Below are 20,951 nucleotides of genomic sequence, written 5' to 3'. Positions count from 1 at the left end.
AATACTGGACTGGTGTACTGGTGAGGTCAGGATGAGCTGTAGAAACCCTGGGAAGAATTTATGGGGTGACTATTTATTGTCCCAGAAGTAGGGCAAGTACCCTTCTTCACCTCATCCCCAATACAGTCATAGCCTCCACTGGTCCTTAGAGTCACAGCAACTTTAAAGAACTCTCTCAGAAGTCCTGGACCAGAACAGATATTCAGAATGAGGCTAGCGGCAAACTGACTTGCTGTCCTCTTGAGATGCTGCAGAGCTGCTGTTGATTCTCCTGTTTACAGGCCTGAAAATAAGGACTGCATACATTTTCTTTTGGATCAGGGTTTTAGACCCAGTAAACCATTCTCCATCTTCCCAGAAACAAATATTAGAAAAGAAAGTGCGGAAGGCCAGGTGTGGCCTACCAGAAAGAGCACAGGCCTCGGAGTCAGAGAACCTGGGCTCTGATCCTGGTTCAGCCACTTCTCTGCTGTGTGACTTTGGACAAGTCATTAAACTTCTTTGTTTCTCAGTTAGCTGGTCTGTAAAATAGGGATTCAATGCCTGTTCTCTCTCCCTTGTGAACGGCCATGTAGGACAGAGACTGTGTCCAAACTACTCATCTTGTGTTGTGTCTACCCTTAGTCCTTGGTTTAGTGCTTAGTACTTGGTAAGCACTTAACAAATACCACAGTTATCATTATCGTCTAGACTACATGGTATTTAGTAATGCAAACTTGAAGCCAAGCTTCTGCAAATCGAGTCTGGTTTCTGGGATTACTAGCCACTTGTTATCTGAACTCCACTCATCAAAAAAACTCCTCCATAGTCTGCAAAAAATAACCTTCCCTAGACCCTTTGTGAATTTTGAGCCTCCTTGTCATAATTTTTGATTGAATGATTTAATTAATGATGGATCAATATTGGAAATAAACTTGAAATCCAGTTTCCAGTTGAAGCTTAAAAAATTAAGAAAATAATTGCTTGAATCAATCATGCTCTAAATCATTTATTCCTTTACTATCTTTTTTTAACTAAAAATGCATAACAAAGGAGTTTTGTAAAGAGGTAATAAAGTAATTGCATCTTTAGCAATAAAATACCTCTTAAATTACAAAGATACTTATTAAATTTTACCACGCATGGAATACAGATTGGATTTTTAGAAAAAATTAAAAACTGGCCACTGAATTTACATAATTATGGTTTTCAACTTTTTTTTACTAATTGTGCATTTTAAGTAAAGGTTTTTACAGTACTGGCACTTACCAGTTTAGTAAAAAAAATGTAGTTGATTCTTGGGGCTTCATATGAAATGATTTAGGTCCTGATTACAAGATTTCTGAAATGATTTTTACATAGAAAAACTATATTGTGAGATTTTTAACTGTCTAAACATCTTTATAATTACTAAGGGAGCAAGATCTGTGGATGTATACTTTCCAGAAGCTGCCTGGTTCAACTATTACACGGTAATCGTTTTAATTGTTCTTACTGTAGGAAATTAACGGAATAGAAGGAAATGCAAGGAAGCAGGAAAGTGGACAGCTGTTCTCAGTCCTCACTTTTTCAGGGGGAGATAGCCCCACTTAGGTTCCTGTTCAAACTCAATCCTGTTCCAAGGAGCTTTTTGAAATGCTGTGCGTGGAAGGTGTCGTGTATTATGACTGACTCAGAAAAAGTTCCCGGTAGCCTTCCTAACCTCCCATCTCAGCTTCACCCTTTGTTCTAGTCAATCAATCAATTAATCAATCATATTTATTGAGCGCTTACTGTGTGCAGAGCACTGTACTAAGCGCTTGGGAAGTACAAGTTGGCAACATATAGAGACAGTCCCTACCCAACAGAGGGCTCACAGTCTAAAACGGGGAGACAGAGAACAAAACCAAACATACTAACAAAATAAAATAAATAGAATAGATATGTACAAGTAAAATGAATAAATAAATAGAGTAATAAATATGTACAAGCATATATACATATATACAAGTGCTGTGGGGAAGGGAAGGAGGTAAGATGGCGGGGATGGAGTCATTCTAGTGAAAGGCAGGGTGGTCCAGTAGAAGGAGCGTGGGCCTGGTGATCAGAGATAGCAGCTCCACCAGCTGCAGGCTGTGTGACCTTAGGCAAGTCATTTCACTTCTCTACACCTCAGTTTCCTCATCTGTAAATTGGGGATTCAATACATGTTCTCTCTTTGACTTACCCTGTTTGGGCCCCATGAGGGACAGGGACTCTCTAAAATCTAATTATGTTGTATCTACCCCAGCACTACAACACATAGTAGATACCTCACAAATACCACAACTGTTATTATTATTATTATCATTATTACTAGAGCAGGAGATCAAGAAGAAGAAATGCATGTTACCCTATTCCCCAACATCATCATAGCAAAACACACATTTAATACACATAATAAGTATGATACTTGTTAAACCCTTACTATGTGTCAAGCAATGTTCTAAGCGTGGAGGTAAATACAAGTTAATCAGGTTGGATACGGTTCCTGTCCCATATGGGGCTCATAGACAAAGTAGGAGGGAGAATAATTATTGAATCACCATTTTACAATTGAGGAAATTGAGGCACAGAGTATTTAAGTGCATGTACATGCATCTCCATGAAGGAGATGAAGGAAAAAAGTTATCTGTGGTAACATTTTAACCTGGAAAGAGGTTGTGTGAAAAAGATTGAATGTAAATCAGGAGTATAGGTGCTCTTCTAACTCTGACCTGCACAAAACTGTGCCCTTGGGAAAACCCTAGAAGGAGCCCTTGGTTTTTATGAAACACTAAAATGAAAGAGCTCTGAAGGAGGGCTTTACCTAATGAAGCAAAAATCGTTTTTTATATTCTAGTTTTACGTCCATGGTAATTAATAATAATAATAATAATAATAATAATAATAATAATAATAATAGTGGCATTTATTAAGCACTTACTGTGTGCAAATCACTGTTCTAAGCACTGAGGAGGTTACAAGGTGATCAGGTTGTCCCACGGGGGGCTCACAGCCAATCTCCATTTTACAGATGAGGTAACAGGCACAGAGAAGTTAAGTGATTTGCCCAAAGCCACACAGCTGACAATTGGTGAAGCCGGGTTATATACTCTTGTCAACTGGAAGAAGGAAAATCAAAAGATGGAAAAGCCCAAGGGGCAGAATTCCTTGCCTCCACCTATTTCATTTCCTAAGAATGAATTCACCTAGGAAAAGAATGCTTACTTGGAGTGAACCTGTGAGCAGAAATTCTTGGATGATATCTGCCCTCAGCGTGGATTTCAAGTTCTGTATTAGACAAGGAGACCAGCTGTAAAACCCTAGGTGACTTTAAAACACATTCTCTAGCTCTCTTGAAATCAGCCACAGGCCATCATCTGTTCAATCTCTGAAAGATATTACTACAGTAAATGCATTAAAAAAGCAGCATTCAAGGCATCAATAAGGCTAACTATAAATATCTTGGAGAATAAAGAAGCTTGCAAGGTACTCTGTGACATCAGGGCAGTCTTACTGAAACAAGAACTCCGGCTATGAGTACAAATTGACTGGAAAGATCATGGGCTTAGAAGTCAGAGGTTCTGGGTTCTAATCTCAGTTCCACAATCCAGCTGCTGTGTGACCTTGGGAAAGTCACTTCACTACTCTGTGCCTCAATTTCCTCAACTGTAAAATGGTGATTCAATACTTATTCTCCCTCCTACTTAGTCTATGAGCTCCAAATAGGACTGGAACTGTATCCAACCTGATTAACTTGTATTTATCCCCACACTTAGAACAAGGCTTGACACCTAGTAAGGGTTTAACAAATACCATACTTATTATGTGTATTAAATATATGTGTTGCTATGATGGTGTTGGGGCACAAGGTAACATGCATTTGTTGAGAAACAAAGCAGTGTGATAGTTGTGCAAATATATGCCCTGAGGCAACTCTCAAAGCGACACAACTTCACTGTATGGAGCACTTGTAACTAAGCAACTGAGCAGCAGCTGTATAGTTAAAGGGGACACATATAAACTAGACTGTTGGGTAGGGACTGTCTCTATATGTTGCCAACTTGTAGTTCCCAAGCGCTTAGTACAGTGCTCTGCACACAGTAAGTGCTCAATAAATACGATTGATTGATTGATTGATTGATTGATTGATTGATTTATATAAAAAGGAAACCATGACGAAGTGGATAGAGCACTGGCCTGGGAGACAGAAGGACCTGTGTTCTAAACCCAGCTCTGCCACTTGTCTGCTGTGTGATCTTGGGCAAGTCACTTGACCTAATAATGAGGGCATTTGTTAAGCGCTTACTATGTGCCAAGCACTGTTCTAAGGGCTGGGGTAGATACAAGGTAATCAGGTTGTCCCACGTGGGGCTCACTGTCTTCATCCCCATTTTACAGGTGAGGTCACTGAGGCAAAGAGAAGTGAAGTGACTTGACCAAAGTCACACAGTTGACAAATGGCAGAGCCGGGATTAGAACCCATGACCTCTGACTCCTTTGTGCCTCAGTTTCCTCATCTGTAAAATGGGGATTAAGACTGTGAGTCCCATGAGGGACAGGGACTGTGTCCAACCTGATCTGTTTGTATCTACCCCAGTGCTTAGAACAGTGCCTGGCACAAAATAAGCATTTAACAAATGCTACAATTATTATTAAAGGCAGAATACAATATTTAAAGCAGATTCCAACTATGTGGTCACAAACATTATGGACTTTGGACTGTTAGCTCAGTAGAAAGGCCAGCCTAATAGGTAATGATAGGTAATTCTCCCTCTAGACTGAATTTGTTGTGGGCAGGGAATGTGTCTCTTATATTGTTCTGTTGTAATCTCCCAAGAGCTTAGTACAGTGCTCTGCACATAGTAAGTGCTCAATAAATTGAGTGACTGACTGACTGAGAGAGGTTACACTGTTTAAGCAGAGGATTTGAAGGTACAATCAATCAATCACTTGCATTTATTGAGCACTAACTGTGTGCCGAGCACTGTACCAAGTACTTGGGAGAGTACAATATAACAGGTATCTCAAGAGGTACACTAGAAAACAGAGCAGAAAGGCATTATATAGAACAATCCATCAATTCAGAAAGGAACAATCTCGTTCAATTAATCAATCAATCATATTTATTGAGCACTTACTGTGTGCAGAGTACTGTGTTAAGCACTTGGGAGGGTACAAAACAACAGTATAACAGACACATTCCTTGCCCACAACAAGCTTACAGTCTAGAGTGTCAGTAAGGTATCATTTTCTGATCAACGCAAGATGGAAGAGAGAGTCATCAATCAAATAATCATATTTATTGAGTGCTTACTGTGTACAGAGCACTGTACTAAGTGCTTGGGAGAATACAACACAACATAGTTGATAGACGTGTTTCCTGCTCACAGCGAGTTTACAGTCTACAGTGTCAATAGGGTATCATTTTTTCAGATTTATACGTGGGCACGGACAGTAGCATCTTCTTTCAAAATGAAGGATCGCAAGATGCCTTCAAATGCTCTCCCTTACGCTGGTAGTAGTAGTGGTAGTAAATAATAATAATAATGGTATTTATTAAGCTCCTACTATGTGCAAAGCACTGTTCTAAGCGCTGGGGAGTTACAAGGTGATCAGGTTGTCCCACAGGGGGCTCACAGTCTTCATCCCCATTTTACAGATGAGGTCACTGAGGCACAGAGAAGTGAAGTGACTTGTCCAAAGTCACACAGCTGACATGTAGCAGAGCAGGGATTTGAACCCATGACCTCTGACTCTAAAGCCTGGGCTCTTTCCACTGAGCCCGCTGCTTCTCCAGGTAGTAATAGTAGAAATAGTAATGGCATTTATTGGGTGTCCACTGAGTGCACAGTGCTATCCTATGCTCTTGAGAGAAACAAGGTAAGGAACTCACATGTTCCCTGTCTACAAGGAGCTTACCCTCTAAGGGATGATGGAAAAAAAATTACAAATAGAGTAATCGAAATAAATAATTTAGATGCACAATTGATGTACAAGTTCTGAGGATGAGTTTGATAAGTGCTTGAGATGGTTAATGGGCTTTGCAATTTGAGTTGCTGGGAATTAATCAGGAAAAGCTGGTTGGACGGGGTGAGATTTCAAGAGGGCTCCGAATAGATGGAGAGGCAGGACTGTGGCCAAAAGATTTGGGAGGGAGGGAGTTCCAAGCTGGGGTAATGAAATGAATGGGGAGGTGGGTGGGGCGGGGAGGAATGGAAGCAGAAAAATACGGCATGATACAGGTAGTCTGGGAGGAATGAAAACACTAAAGTTGAGGAGCAGCAGCAGGAAAAGAGAGTAGATTTAAGGAGTGAGTTGGTAGAGACCCTTGAAGGCAATAGTTAGAATTCCAGCTCTGCCACTTTTCTGCTGTTGTGACCTAAGACAAATCATTTCACTTTGTGCCTCAGTTACCTCATCTGTAAAATTGGGATTAAGACTATAAATCCCACCTGGGACATGGACTGAATCCAACCTGGTGAACTTTTACCTATCTTAGAAAAGTGCTTGGCGCACAGTAAGCACTTAAAAAATACCTTAGAAAAGTTTTTACTTGCACAGAAGGGCACTGGAAGGCAGTAGAGGGTTTTGAGGTGAGGAGCGGGAAAAGGATCAAGCAGTTTCTGAGCACTTTCATTAGAGTTTACTGAACCACACTGTAGGGTTGCTTAGTGTTTCTAGCTTCTAGTTTTTAGTGTTTTATTCTAATGAATGGTTCTAAATATATAATTAGAGCTCTGAATTGTGTCCTGCTCTGTGATAGGGGGACCGAGTGCCAGATTCCTGGCTGAAGAAATCGGTTCGTGTTCCTGCTCCTCTGGAAACAATTCCACTCTTTATTCGTGGAGGTTACATTCTTCCCACTCAGGCTCCAGCCAGAACAACAGTTCTGAGGTAATTCTCATTTCTTATTGCTTAATACTTCCAAGCAGCTGTTTCAGGGCTTCCAAAGAGGCCAGAAATGTGGATGTCTTCAATCAATCAATCATATTTATTGAGTCCTTACTGTGTGTAGGACTTGGAGAGTATGAGATAACAGATTTGGCAGATGTTTACACTACCCACAAAGAGATTACAGCCTAGAGGGTGAATAAGGCATTAAAATAAATTAGGAACACATAACTCCTCACCCTGGGCTTCAAGGCTGTCCATCACCTCGCCCCCTCCTACCTCACCTCCCTTCTCTCCTTCTCCAGCCCAGCCCGCACCCTCCGCTCCTCCGCCGCTAATCTCCTCACCGTACCTCGTTCTCGCCTGTCCTGCCATCGACCCCCGGTCCACGTCATCCCCCGGGCCTGGAATGCCCTCCCTCTGCCCATCCGCCAAGCTAGCTCTCTTCCTCCCTTCAAGGTCCTGCTGAGAGCTCACCTCCACCAGGAGGCCTTCCCAGACTGAGCCCCTTCCTTCCTCTCCCCCTCGTCCCCCTCTCCATCCCTCCCATCTTACCTCCTTCCCTTCCCCACAGCACCTGTATATATGTATATATGTTTGTACATATTTATTACTCTATCTATTTATTTATTTATTTATTTATTTATTTATTTATTTATTTATTTTACTTGTACATATCTGTTCTATTTCATTTTGTTAGTATGTTTGGTTTTGTTCTCTGTCTCCCCCTTTTAGACTGTGAGCCCACTGTTGGGTAGGGACTGTAGTTCAGAGGGTGGAGGGAATAAAGGATACGGCTCCAATTGCAAGTTCTGTTTTGGACGTGTTAAGTTTGAGGTGTCAGCAGGATATCCAAGTAGAAATGCCCTGAAGATTCAATCGTATTGAGTGCTTACTGTGTGCAAAGCACTGTACTAAGCGCTTGGGAAGTACAAGTTGGCAACATATAGAGACGGTCCCTACCCAACAATGGGCAGATGGGAGAGACTGCAGAGAAGTCTGCAGAGAAGACCGCAGAGAAGACTGCAGAGAAGGAGAGAGATCAGGGCTGGAGATGAAGATTTGGGAATCATGCTTGTCGAAATGGTAGTTGAAGCCATGGTAGCGAATGGGTTCTCCAAAAGAGCTGGTGTAGATGGAAAATAGAGGGGATACAGAACTGAGTTTTGAGGGACCCACAGAGTAAGGCGATGGGAGGCAGAAGAGGAGCCTGCAAAAGAGCCTTAGAATTAGTGTGGTCAGAGAGACAGGAAGAGAACCAGGAAAGGGCAGTATCAGTGAAGCTGAGGTTGGGCAGTGTTTCCAGAAGAATTGATCCACAGTGTCGAAGGCAGCTGAGGGGCTGAGGAGGATTAAGATGGAGTAGAAGCTGTTGGATTTTGTAAAAGGGAGATCATTGGTGACCTCTGAGAGTCAGTTTCCATGGACTGGTGGGATGGAAGCCAGATTTCAGGGGTCAAGGACAGAGTTGGAGGAGAGGAAGTGAAGACAGCAGGTGTAGCCAGCTCACTAAAGGAATTTGAAGAGGAATGGGAGGAGGGAGATGAGGCAATAACAGGAATAATCATGGGGTCAAGGGAGTGTTTTTCTTTTTTTTTATTACTGGGGAGACATGAGCATGGGAAAAGAAGCCATTGGAAAGTGAATGTTTGAAGATAGTGGCCAGGGAGGGAAAAAGGGAGAGGACAAGTTCTTCAATAATGAATGAAGGGATGGCATCCGAGGTGCAGGTGGAGGGGATAGATTTTGAAAGGAGGTGAGAAATCCCCTCTTGAGATACTGCTGGTAAGGATGGGAGAGTCAAAGAAGGGGCAGGTGGAGGGAGGGATTGGAGAGGAGCAGGGGAAAATTTAGGGAGATCATGTCTGGTGATTTCAATTTTCTCAATGAAGTACATGGTCAGGTCATTAGGGGCAAGAGATGGAGGGTGGGGGGCAGTGAGGCAGGGGATTTGTGGAGGGAGTTAAATGTCTGCAACAACTGGTTAGGTCAATGGGCATGGGAGTCAATAAGAATGGAAAAATAATGTTGCCAGTAGGAGGAGAGAGCAGAGTCAAAGAAGGCAAGTATGCATTTGAGATGAACAATAATAATAATTAATAATTATGGTATTTGTTAAGTGCTTACTATGTGCTTAACTGTTCTAAGCGCTGGAGTAGATACCAGGTAATCAGGTTGTCCCTCGTGGGTCTCACAGTCTTCATTCCCATTTTACAGATGAGGTAATTGAGGCACAGAGAAGGTAAGTGGCTTGCCCAAGGTCACACAGGAGACAAGTGTCAGAGCTGGGATTAGAACCCACATCCTCTGACTCCCAAGCCCATGCTCTTTCTACTAAGCCATGCTGCTTCTCTGACAGATCGGTCTAATATCAGGATTTCCACCAGCAGGGCTCCACAGCTTGTGCACAGGGGTGAAGGAAGTGTGTTGTGGGAATGACACAGCCTGTGGGTCTGCGGTACAAGATTGGTGAAGGGACAGGAGAGCAAGTGAGTTGAGTTCTGTAGAGTTGGTGGAGTTGAGGGCATCGCTTTGTGCGTCAAAGGAAGGTAGCTTGGGCATGGAGACTAAACGGAGGATGATGACTTGAGAAAATTGGATGGGGTCAAAAGATTGGAGATCTCTGTGGGAAAACAGAAGGGGCAGTTGAGGAGGTCATGATTGGACAGGGGGATTTCAGAGATGGTGAGGGTAGAGATTGTGCAGTGACTAGAGATGATGAGATGGAGTGTGTGATTAAGTTGGTGAGTGGGTGAGGTGGGTAATAATAATAATAATAATAACGATGACATTTATTAAGTGCTTACTATGTGCTAAGCACTGTTCTAAGCGCCGAATAATGGTCCTTGTTAAGCGCTATGTGCCAAGCACTGTCCTAAGCACTGAGGCAGATACATGGTAATCAGGTTGTCCCACGTGGGGCTCACAGTCTTCATCCCCATTTTCCAGATGAGGCCACTGAGGCCCAGAGAAGCTAGGTGACTTGCCCAAAGTCACACAGCTGACAAGTGAAGGATCAGGGATTCGCACCCATGACCTCTGACTCCCCAGCCCGTGCTCTTTCCACTAAGCCAGGCTAGGTAGAGCAGGAGGTTAGTGGAGTTGAGAAGTGATAGAAAGTGGCCAGTGGAAGGGTCATCAGGAACATCCACATGGGTATTGAAGTCCTCAAGGATCAATGTAGGGATGGAGAAAAAGAGAAGGAATGTGAAAAAGCGATCAAAATCTTTCATAAATTTGGAAATGGGGATTGGGGAGTGATAGTGTTGGTGACTGTGACTAGTAACTGGAGTGGATGGTAGAGGTGGATGAGAGGTGGGCTTCAAAGGAAGGGAAACAGAGGGATGAAGAAGGCGGGATGGTATGAAAGTAGCATTAGGGAGTGAAAAGGAAGCCAATTCTTCTCACCTTTCCCAGTGAGTCTTGGAGAGTGGGAAAATTTAAGGCCGAGAAGAGCCTTCTCAACCTTCAGAGCAATCACATCCTAATTATTATTTAAGTGGAAGGAAAGAACTAGGTGAGGATCTTCCATTTATCTGATATTTTATTTTAATAGAAATATTGGAATTTTTTTAAAAAAGCTCTGTAGAATAGTGCCAGTTTGCTGAGGGATTCCCGCTGAAACCAATTTCTTCTAGAGACCAGTGTGTTACTGATTTGTGACTCCTGGCTCTCTTCTCTATTTCACTCTACATATTTTTGGTGGGCACTCAAAGAAGCTCCTAGAACTTAAAAGCAAATTATGATTTCATGGGAAAGAGAGTCTGAAGAAATGCATTCTCCAAAACCTCACCTGTCATCATTTGAGGCTCTTTGATTTATTGGCTGAAATATCTGGATATATTTAAGAATTTAGGGAGGGTTGTAACCTCAAGTTTATTAAAATGAGGATTGAAAAAAGCCAAAAAACCAAATATCTATATGTTATTTCTCAACAGCCGCCTGAGCCCATTTGGTCTCATAATTGCTCTAAACAAACAGGGTGAGGCTTCGGGATCCCTTTTCTGGGACGATGGCGATTCTATTGGTAAGTCGATCACTATGGACATAATTGAAAAGGTATGGAGTCCGAAGAATTGACCTCATTCCAACTTCGAAATTTTATAAAAGGACATAGTAGAATTAGGCACCATAGCTAGCATTATAACGGAAAGGGAAAAATGTATCTAAATTGCATTTCCCCTCTATGTAAAACCAGAAATAACAGTTACATTCCTTGCTTTGGCAGGTTCTATTGAAAATGGAGATTACTTCTTCGCCCAATATAAATTCAGCAAAGTAAGTATAGAGTAGCAGCATGGCTGCATCAGATAGGATTGTATGACTTTCTCCCAGAAAAATATGAACTTGGAAATGGAACAAAATATGTAGGTTTTTCATGGAGAGATAGATATTCAAATGTTTCTTCAAAAAAGGACCTGCTATCATATATTAACTTACCACTCTGTCCCAAAGGTTCCATTTCCCAATGACTCGTGAATATAAAATTCCATATGAATCAGTCATTTCATTTAGGAAATTGAAAATGCCTTTGAATAGAGGATCGGCTAAGCCTAACTAGACAATGTTCCAGATCATTGAGAAAGAGTCACAGCCTTAAGGCCAAGGGTATTTGGTTCCCTAATTATCCTTTTAACATTACAGGCCACTGGTATAACAAGTCATCCCAGAATTACTTCTAGCATCTTCTCCTTTGCTCTGGATCCATAGAAAATTCAACGTACTATGTTGAACATGGCTTTCATACCTCACATTTCACTTTACAAACAGGTTAAAAATATTCATGTCCTCAAAAGCCTGTTTTTGGCCCATTCAATTTGCTCAGCTCTCTCTTTCCTTACCAATTCCCCTTGTGACCTAGTGGAAAGAATTGAGGGCTAGGAGACAGGAGATGTGGGTTTTAATCTTTGTTCTGCCACTTGCCTGCTCTATGATTTGGGCAAATCACTTAACTTTTTTGTGCCTCAGTTTCCTTATCTGTAGAAAAGGGATGAAATACCTGTTCTCCCTTCGATTGTGAGCCTCATGTTTGACAGGAACCAGACCCGATTCAATGTATTGTACCTACCCAGGGCTCAATACAGAAGTTTGCCCATAATAAGTGCTTAACAAAAACACGATTATCTATTATTCTGTTATTATTATTCTACTGCTCTCCCATATCACTAGTTGAAGAGCAAATGAGTGTCTGCCTAATGCAACTCCATTAGGCCAACTAAATCATTTCCGTAAACACTCTAGATGAGTACGTAGAAAGACAGCATTAAATTCATTTTAGGCTCCTTGCCAACTGCCTTTCCACATCTGAGCCAAACTGATTTGAGTGGATCCGCTTATTGGCTTGATTTTAAAATGTTTTCTTCTCTCCAAATATAGGGACAATTAACAACAACCATAGTAAGAAATGGCTACCGTGGTGTTGATACTTTGACTTTTGACACTGTTCATATTCTTGGTGTGAGCTCAAAGACTAGTGTTATTACCGTGAATGGAAAAATGATCCCAAGCGAGAACTTCCACTATCATCCCAATGGGGTAAGTGCTCTACTGTTGACCTCTGCTGATGATGTATTTGCTTATGTGCTGTGACAGATCATTACCTAATGTGTATCTGGGTGTTGGTCAACTCAGGGTATCTGGTAAGGCAGGAGATAAGGGATGGCTTTCTCTCATTTAGTTAAAAATCAATACCTAATTCTCAGGGATTTCTCAGACAGAATTAGGTATGAATCCACAATGGAGATTACTTCTTTGCCCAATACAAATTCAGCAGAGTAAGTTAAAAGTTGCGGCATTGTATGACTTTCTCCCAGAAAAACATGAATTTGGAAATAGAAAAACTACGTGGGCTTTTCACACGGTCATTACATAACTTTTTCCTAACCCAAGATCGATGGACTGTAAATCCTTGCTCTTCGAGTGAGGGAAGCAGTGTGGCCTAGTGGTTAGAGAATAAGCCTAGGAGTCAGAAGGACCTTGGTTCTAATCGCGGCTCCTCCACTTGTCTGCTGTGTGACCTTGGGCAAGTCTCTTGACTTCTCTGCCTCAGTTCCCTCATCTGCAAAATGGGATGAAAACTGTAAGCCCCACGTGGGACATGGACTGCATCCAACCTAACTACCTTATATCTACCCCAGCACTTAGTACAGTGCCTGGCACATAGTAAGTGCTTAACAAATGCCATTTAAAAAAAAAATGACAATTCTCCCAGAAGATGGTCTAGATAGCCTCTGACTAACCTTTAGGCGAGGGTTTTGGTGGCTGGAGTTATGTAGCATGAAGGGAAGAGGAGGCTTGCCAGGAGGCACAAGGAGAATAGGATGGGAGATGGAGGAGATGATTTGGTGGCAAACTGACATCTCTTTCCATCAGCATCGTTTGTCCAGGGACCACTTTCCAGACATATTTTGCAGCTCACTCAATCGAACTTTTCTTCACTTTTCTACACTTTTCCACTTGTATATTGTCCCATTCGTGAACACATGGTGCAGTGCAAACACATATGTGTACATCTGTCAGGCTAATTTGACCCACTGTTGGGTAGGGACTGTCTCTATATGTTGCCAACTTGTACTTCCCAAGCGCTTAGTACAGTGCTCTGCACACAGTAAGCGCTCAATAAATATGATTGATTGATTGATTGATTGGGAGCCATGCGAGTCTCTGGTTGACGACAAAATCGAGCTAGAAAGGTGAACAGGTTGGAGGAAGGCTGGGAAGATGGCTCGACAGTGACAGAAGAAGCAGCATGACCTAGTGGAAAGAGCAAGGGCCTTGGAGTCGGAAGGACCTGGGTACTAATCCCTGCTCTGCCTCTTGTCTTCTGTGTGACCTTGGGCAAGTCACTTCACCTTTCTGTGCCTCACTTACCTCATCTGTAAAATGGGGATTAAGACTGTTCATTCAATAGCATTTATTGAGTGCTTACTATGTGCAGAGCACTGTACTATGTGCTTGGAAAGTACAATATAATAATAGAGACAGTTCCTGCCCACAAAGAGCTCTCAGTCTAGAGGGGGAAGACAGACATCAAAACAAGTAAACAGGCGTCAATATAAATAAGTAAAATGACAGATATAGGCATAAGTGTTGTGTGATGGGAGGGGGGAGAGCAAAGGGAGAGAGACAGGGTGATGCAGAAGGGAGTGGGAAATGAGGAAAAGAGGGGCTTAGCTTGGAGATGGGAGATGGGCCTTCAGTAGGGCTTTGAAGGGGGGGAGACTATGAGCCCCATGTAGGACAGGGCTTGTGCTATCTGTGACCCAATTACCTTGTATCTACCCCAGTGCTTAGAACAGTGCTTGATGAATAGTAAGCACTTAATGGATACCAGAATTATTATAAATATGTTTGGAGTACAAGGTTTTCAAGAAACAACCTGGAGATAGTGAAGAGGAAAGGATGAAGGGAGCATCTGGTAGCCATCTTTAATATCATTTTAAATTATTGACAGTGCTCAGTTATTGCATTGGGATTTCTTGATTTCTTTCTTGGCACTGAGAAGCAGCGTGGCTTAGTGGAAAGAGCCCGGGCTTGGGAGTCAGAGATCGTGGGTTCTAATCCTGACTCCACTGCTTGTTAGCTGTGTGACCTTGGGCAAGTCACTTAACTTCTCTATGCCTCAGTTACATCATCTATCAAAGGGGGATGAAGACTGTGAGCCCCATGTAGGACAACCTGATTACCTTGTATCCACCCCAGCGTTTAGAACAGTCCTTGGCACATAGTAAGCGCTTAACAAATGCCAACATTATTATTATTATTATTTCTTCTGTTCTTGGAACTGAGCAAACTATATTCAAGTCTTTGAGCTAACATTATGTCAGTACATAATACATTCACATTTTCAATAACCATACTGTGGGCTAGCCTGGGATGTGCCTGTATTTACTGAAAATTATTGTGGGCAGAACACTAGGTTCTTGAAGGACAAACAGTAGTATAATGCATGAGCTCTAACCTCTGAAAATTTGCAATCCAATGTTGTCTCTGTGTGTGTGTGTGTGTGTGTGTGTGTGTGTGTGTGTGTGTGTGTGTGTGAATTGATTTGCATCAGAGTGGTATCAAGTAAACTTGGGCATCAGTATCTTTGGACTTTTCTTCTCTCTGACTGAATAGTGTTTTTATTATTTACATGAGGAGAGTAGAGAAGCAGCATGGCTCAGTGGAAAGAGCCCGGTCTTTGGAGTCAGAGGTCATGGGTTCAAATTCTGGCTCCACCAATTGTCAGCTGTGTGACTTTGGGCAAGTCACTTCACTTCTCTGTGCCTCCGTCACCTCATCTGTAAAATGGGGATTAAGACTGTGACCCTCTGTGGGACAACCTGATTACCTTGTAACCTCCCCAGCACTTAGAACAGAACTTAGCCCATTGTTGGGTAGGGACCGTCTCTATATGTTGCCAACTTGTACTTCCCAAGCGCTTAGTACAGTGCTCTGCACACAGTGAGCGCTCAATAAATACGATTGATTGATTGATTAGGATGAAGATGACACTACTCGCATGATTCATTCATTCATTCAATCGTATTTACTAAGCACATACTGTGTGCAAAGCACTGTACTAAGTGCTTTGGAGAGTTCAATATAAGAACAGACACATTCCTGCCCACAACGAGCTCACAGTCTAAAGATGATTTATCTGGGTCCTGAACAACAGAAGCAGAGAAGACTGGATCTGAACAATTTCTATGAAAATTTTTGAATATTATCATATGATTTACAATGCCTAAATTGAGAGAATGATTGAGAATAGAAAGGAAATCGTCATCAGCTTTGATGGTAGACCATAGTGTACAGTATCATTCTCTAACACAGTCATGTGCCTTAACATTAATTTTCTATCTTCTTTTTTTTCCTCCTCACCACAGAAACTCACTTTAAAGATTTCTGAACTTCTTGCCCAGGAGCTGACTATAACCCTTCAATAGGATATTTGAAAAATACAAAGTACTAAGGAAATGAAATGCTCGTTTCTCATGCCTGTAAAATCCCCGTCACATTAAAAGCTTTCATCCTCATCGTGGTATTTTCTGGGTATATTATCACTCTTTCTAAGATTTTTTCCTCACACAATTGCATCACGAAAAAACACCACAAGACCAGCACCTTCCTAAAGTATTGATTGGATACTAAAATAATACAATAAGTAGTATTATGCCTTTCCTAAACAAAAGTCACATAATGCAATGCATCACAGATGTTCCTGAAAGGCAGCATAGCTGAACTAATAAAGGATAAGGCATGTTGGGAAGCCAAACAATAATCTCTGAGAAAGGAGAGGTTTTAAAAACACCTCCAGTAAAAGTTGACTCTTTAATTTGAGATAATATTGCAATTTAAATTCTAGTGTATTTGAATTTTTAAAACATTTTATAAAAGCTTTTAGGCAACACATTTTTTCAGGTTTTCATTATGCTTAAGAATATTTAGCACATGATAATAATAATAATAATAATAATAATAATAGCATTTATTAAGCACTTACTATGTGCAAAGCACTGTTTTAAGCACTGGGGAGGTTACAAGGTGATTGGGTTGTCCCACTTGGGGCTCACAATCTCAATCCCCATTTTACAGATGAGGTAACTGAGGCACAGAGAAGTTAAATGACTTGCCCAAAGTCACACAGCTGACGATTGGCAGACCCGGGATTTGAACCCACTCTGGGCAGGATCATGTCTATTTCCTCAATTCAAATTTTCTAAATTCTCAAGACAGTGTTGTGCACAGAGTAAGTGCTTAAATCAATCAATGGTACTTACTGTGCTCTTACTGTGTGCAAAGCACTGTACTAGAGAAGCAGCGTGGCTCCGTGGAAAGAGCCCGGGCTTTGGAGTCAGAGGTCATGGGTTCAAATCCCAGCTCCACCACTTGTCAGCTGTGTGACTTCGGGCAAGTCACTTAGCTTCTCTGGGCCTCAGTTACCTCATCTGTGAAATGGGGATTAAGACTGTGAGCCCCACGTGGGACAACCTGATCACCTTATAACCTCCCCAGCACTTCGCATAGTGCTTTGTCCATAGTAAGCGCTTAATAAACGCCATCATTATTATTATCATTACTAAGTGCTCAGGAGAGTACAGTAGAATACAGTTGGTAGATGCGTTCCCTGCCCATGAAGAGCTCAGAGCCTAGAGGGGAAATAGACATTAATATACATAAAGAAAATTATGGCTATGTGCATAAGTGCTGTAGGGCTGAGGGTGAGGTGGATATCGAGTGCTTAAAGGGTACAGATCTAAGTGCATAGGCGAGGCAAAAGGGAGAGGAAGTAGGAGAAAAGATGGCTTAATTGAGGAAAGCCTCTTGGTGGAAATGTGATTTTAATAAAGCTTTAAATGAGAGGAGAGTGATGGTCTATCATATTTGGAGAAGGAAAGAATTTCAGGTCATATGGAGGATTTGGGCAAGGCGTGGTTGGCTAGATAGATGAAACTGAGGTATAGTGAAAAAGTTTGAGGAGCAAAGTGTAAGGGTTGGCTTGGGAAAGGAAATCAAAGAGGTAAAGTGGGAGGGGGCAAGCTTATTGGGTGCTTTAAAGCCGGTAGTAAGGATTCTCTGCCTGATGCAGAGATGAATAGGCAAACACTAGAGGTTCTTGGGGAGTAGGGAGATATAGATTGAATTTTCGTTTAAGAAAAATGATCCAGGTAGCAGAATGAAGTAAGGGAGTGGAAGGAGGCAGCTGGCTGGGAAATCAGCAAGGAGTAGATGCAGTAATCGTCATCATCATCATTCATTCATTCATTCAATCATATTTATTGAGCACTTTCTGTGTGCAGAGCACTGAACTAAGCGCTTGAAAAGTACAATTCAGCAACAAATAGAGGCAATCCCTACCCAACAACGGGCTCACAGTCTAGAAGGGGGGAGACAGACATCAAAACAAAATGAAGTAGACAGGTATCAATAGCATCAATATAAATAAATAGAATTATAGGTATATACACATCATTAATAAAATGATTAGAATAATAAATATGTACAAATATACACAAGTGCTGTGTGGAGGGGATTGGGGTAGAGCAGAGGGAGGGAGTTGGGGCGATGGGGAGGGGACGAGGAGCAGAGGAAAAGGGGAGTTATTCTGGGAAGGCCTTCTGGAGGAGGTGACCTTTCAGTAGGACTTTGAAGAGAGGGAAGTGTGCTAGTTCATGGCAGCATAGTATGAATGCTTGGATCAATGCAGTAGTTGTTTGGATGGAGAAGAAAGGGAGGATTTAAGCAGTACTGTGAAGGTGGAAACAATAGGATTTGATGATAGATCAAATATGGAAAATATTTCTTGGGAATTACTATTGCATGATGTTACTTCTCCATTTGTTTACATTCTGGGGTAATCTGACCCAGAGTCTTACAGTTCACGTACAAGTCACAATCTTGAACAGAAAAGATCCATTCACTGTGAAACCTAAGGGAGGCCACAAATAAAATGGAGGCAAATGGCCTAGCTTGCAAAGAGTGATGCTGCAGTGTTTTGACATTAAGTAAGGCTCCTTTATCCTTCAGGCAATGTGTGTGAGAGTGGGGATCTTTGATCCCTAGCTTGGTTACATTTCTTAGAAATGCTTAGAAGAAGAAACAAAGAGGAGATAATCAGTTAATCAGGTTGGTCACAGTTCCTGTCCCACCTGGGGTTCACACTCTAAGTAGGAAGGAAAAGGATTTAATCCCCATTTACAGATGAGGTGACTGAGGCACAGAGAGGCTAAGTGACTTGTCCAAGGTCACACATTATGATGTTGCTGATAATGATGATGATGTCAAGGATGAGGAATACGACAGGCCTGCTCAACTTCTGCTCACAAGCCACATGTGGCTTCTACTTCGTTTGCTGAGTTGCTCATACCCATAGACTTTATTATTGTGCTGCCACCATGGTGAGCCACTCATGTACTGATGTTCCAGCCATTACAGTAAAGGTGGCCCAGCAGAAACAGTATGGCTCAATGGATAGAGCACGGGCTTGGCAGTCAGAAGGACCTGGGTTCCAATGCCTGCTCTGCCACCTGTCTGCTGTTCGACCCTAGGCAAGTGACTTCACTTCCCTGGGCCTGTTACCTCATCTGTAAAATGAAGATTGAGACTGGGAGCCACACATGAGACAGGGACTGTGTCCAGCCCAATTTGCTTGTATCCACCCCAGCGCTTAGCACAGTGCTTGGCACATAGTAAACTTTTAACAAATACCACAATTGTTATTATTATTCCGACCACATCGTGTCCTCGATTTCATGGGCTTGTCATTCCTTGCCAATTATCTAGGTTTGACGTGGATACCCACAAGATAAATAGCAGTACTGATCCGTCCAGAGATGAAGAAGGTGAAAAATTCACATTCTCAAAAGGGTAGGAAAGGAGCTCATCTGATCACATTTGTCAGATAAAATCCTATACTTGGAAGTTTATAAGATCTTGGTAATAATTCAATCAAGAAACCTGAAATCCGCTTTCAGATCTATTTCTCTGTTTGAGATGGGAAAGATTGAGCCAAAAGCCAACCCTGACACATGGCACTGTCTAGGAATTTGCATAATCTTCTAAATTTGACACGGTCTTCCCAGTGGGAGTCACTACAGGGATGGCTCAACTGTCTTTTCAAATTGACACCAAGGTTGCTTTCTATTCATTATCGTCTTCTCCAGAGCTGTGGGATACCAGTAGGGCACTTATAACAAAGTGGATAGTAAAAAATAAGCCTGTAAACAGTTGTGGAGTAATTGGAGAAATATAATTAGCTACTAAATTTCAAGAGTTTCCAGTTGTTTGCATAATTCCAAGAGCACGGGTGAAATCTAGATTTCTTCCCTAGAAATGCAGAGGCACAGTAAATATGGTATGACTACAAAGGATCATCATTCATTCATTCATTCATTCAATCGTATTTATTGAGCGCTTACTGTGTGCAGAGCACTGTACTAAGCGCTTGGGAAGTACAAATCGGCAAAATATAGAGATGGGCCCTACCCAACAGCAGGCTCACAGTCTAGAAGGGGGAGACAGACAACAAAACAAAACATGTAGACAGGTGTCAAAACCATCAGAATAAATAGAATTATAGCTATGTGCACCTCATTAACAAAATAAATAGAATAGTAAATATGTACAAGTGAAATGGAGTAATAAATCTGTACAAATATATACAAGTGCTGTGGGGAGGGGAAGGAGGTAGGGCGGGGGGATGGGGAGGAGGAGAGGAAATGGGGCTCAGTCTGGGAAGGCCTCCTGGAGGAGGTGAGCTCTCAGTAGGGCTTTGAAGGGAGGAAGAGAGCTAGTTTGGTGGATGTGTGGAGGGAGGGCATTCCAGGCCAGGGAAGGATGTGGACCGGGGGTCGATGGCGGGGCAGGTGAGAACAAGGCCCAGTAAGGAGGTTAGTGGCAGAGGAGCGGAAAGTGCAGGCTGGGCTGTAGGAGGAGAGAAGGGAGGTGAGGTAGGAGGGGGCGAGGGGATGGAGAGTCTTGAAGCCGAGAGTGAGGAGTTTTTGCTCGATTCGTAGGTTGACAGGCAACCACTGGAGATTTTTGAGGAGGGGAGTGACATGCCCAGAGCATTTCTGTACAAAGATGATTCAGGCAGCGGAGTGAAGTATAGACTGAAGCGGGGAGAGACAGGAGGATGGGAGATCAGAGAGGAGGCTGATGCAGTAATTCAGTCGGGATAGGATGAGAGACTGAACCAGCAAGGTAGAGGTTTGTATGGAGAGGAAAGGGTGGATTTTGGCGATAGCGTGGAGGTGAGACCGCCAGGTTTTGGTGACAGATTTCATGTGTGGCGCCACCGTCATCTTCAACAGTATTTGTTGAATGCTGGCTGCTTTGCAGGCCACTGTACTAAGCACTTAGGAGGGTTTAATACAACATAGTTGGTAGAGATGCTCCCTGCCCACAACGAGCTTACAGTCCATGGGGGGAGACAGACATTAATATAAACAATATCAAGTGTATTTATTGCATGCTTACTGTGTGCAGAGCACTCTACTCGGTGCTTGGTAGAGAACAATGTGATAGTTGGTACACACATTCCTTGCCCAAAAGAAGCTTACAGTCTAGAGGGGGAGACAGACATTACTAGACTG

The 20,951-nt window shown here is 42.3% G+C and overlaps 1 protein-coding gene across 2 annotated transcripts in view; it reads left to right on the top strand.

Moving 5' to 3' along the window:
* LOC119943922 (sucrase-isomaltase, intestinal-like) overlaps positions 1 to 15,893 on the top strand; it is a 126,706-nt gene extending 110,813 nt beyond the window's left edge. The window contains exons 18-23 of one of the 2 annotated variants that reach the window (XM_038765131.1): positions 1,395 to 1,451; positions 6,746 to 6,876; positions 10,812 to 10,900; positions 11,102 to 11,151; positions 12,250 to 12,408; positions 15,744 to 15,893. In XM_038765131.1, coding sequence (XP_038621059.1) covers positions 1,395 to 1,451; positions 6,746 to 6,876; positions 10,812 to 10,900; positions 11,102 to 11,151; positions 12,250 to 12,408; positions 15,744 to 15,803 — 546 coding nt within the window. In that variant the 3' untranslated portion in view covers positions 15,804 to 15,893. Of the gene's footprint in view, positions 1 to 1,394; positions 1,452 to 6,745; positions 6,877 to 10,811; positions 10,901 to 11,101; positions 11,152 to 12,249; positions 12,409 to 15,743 lie in introns of those variants that run through there. The other variant, XM_038765140.1, reaches the window with a different exon arrangement.
* Positions 15,894 to 20,951: the final 5,058 nt, after the last annotated feature.

This window comes from Tachyglossus aculeatus, chromosome 2 (assembly GCF_015852505.1).
Source record: "Tachyglossus aculeatus isolate mTacAcu1 chromosome 2, mTacAcu1.pri, whole genome shotgun sequence".
In the NCBI taxonomy this organism is placed as follows: Eukaryota; Metazoa; Chordata; class Mammalia; order Monotremata; family Tachyglossidae; genus Tachyglossus; species Tachyglossus aculeatus.
The sequence above is the reverse complement of the archived record's forward strand: the minus strand, read 5'-3'. Positions and strand labels throughout refer to the sequence as shown.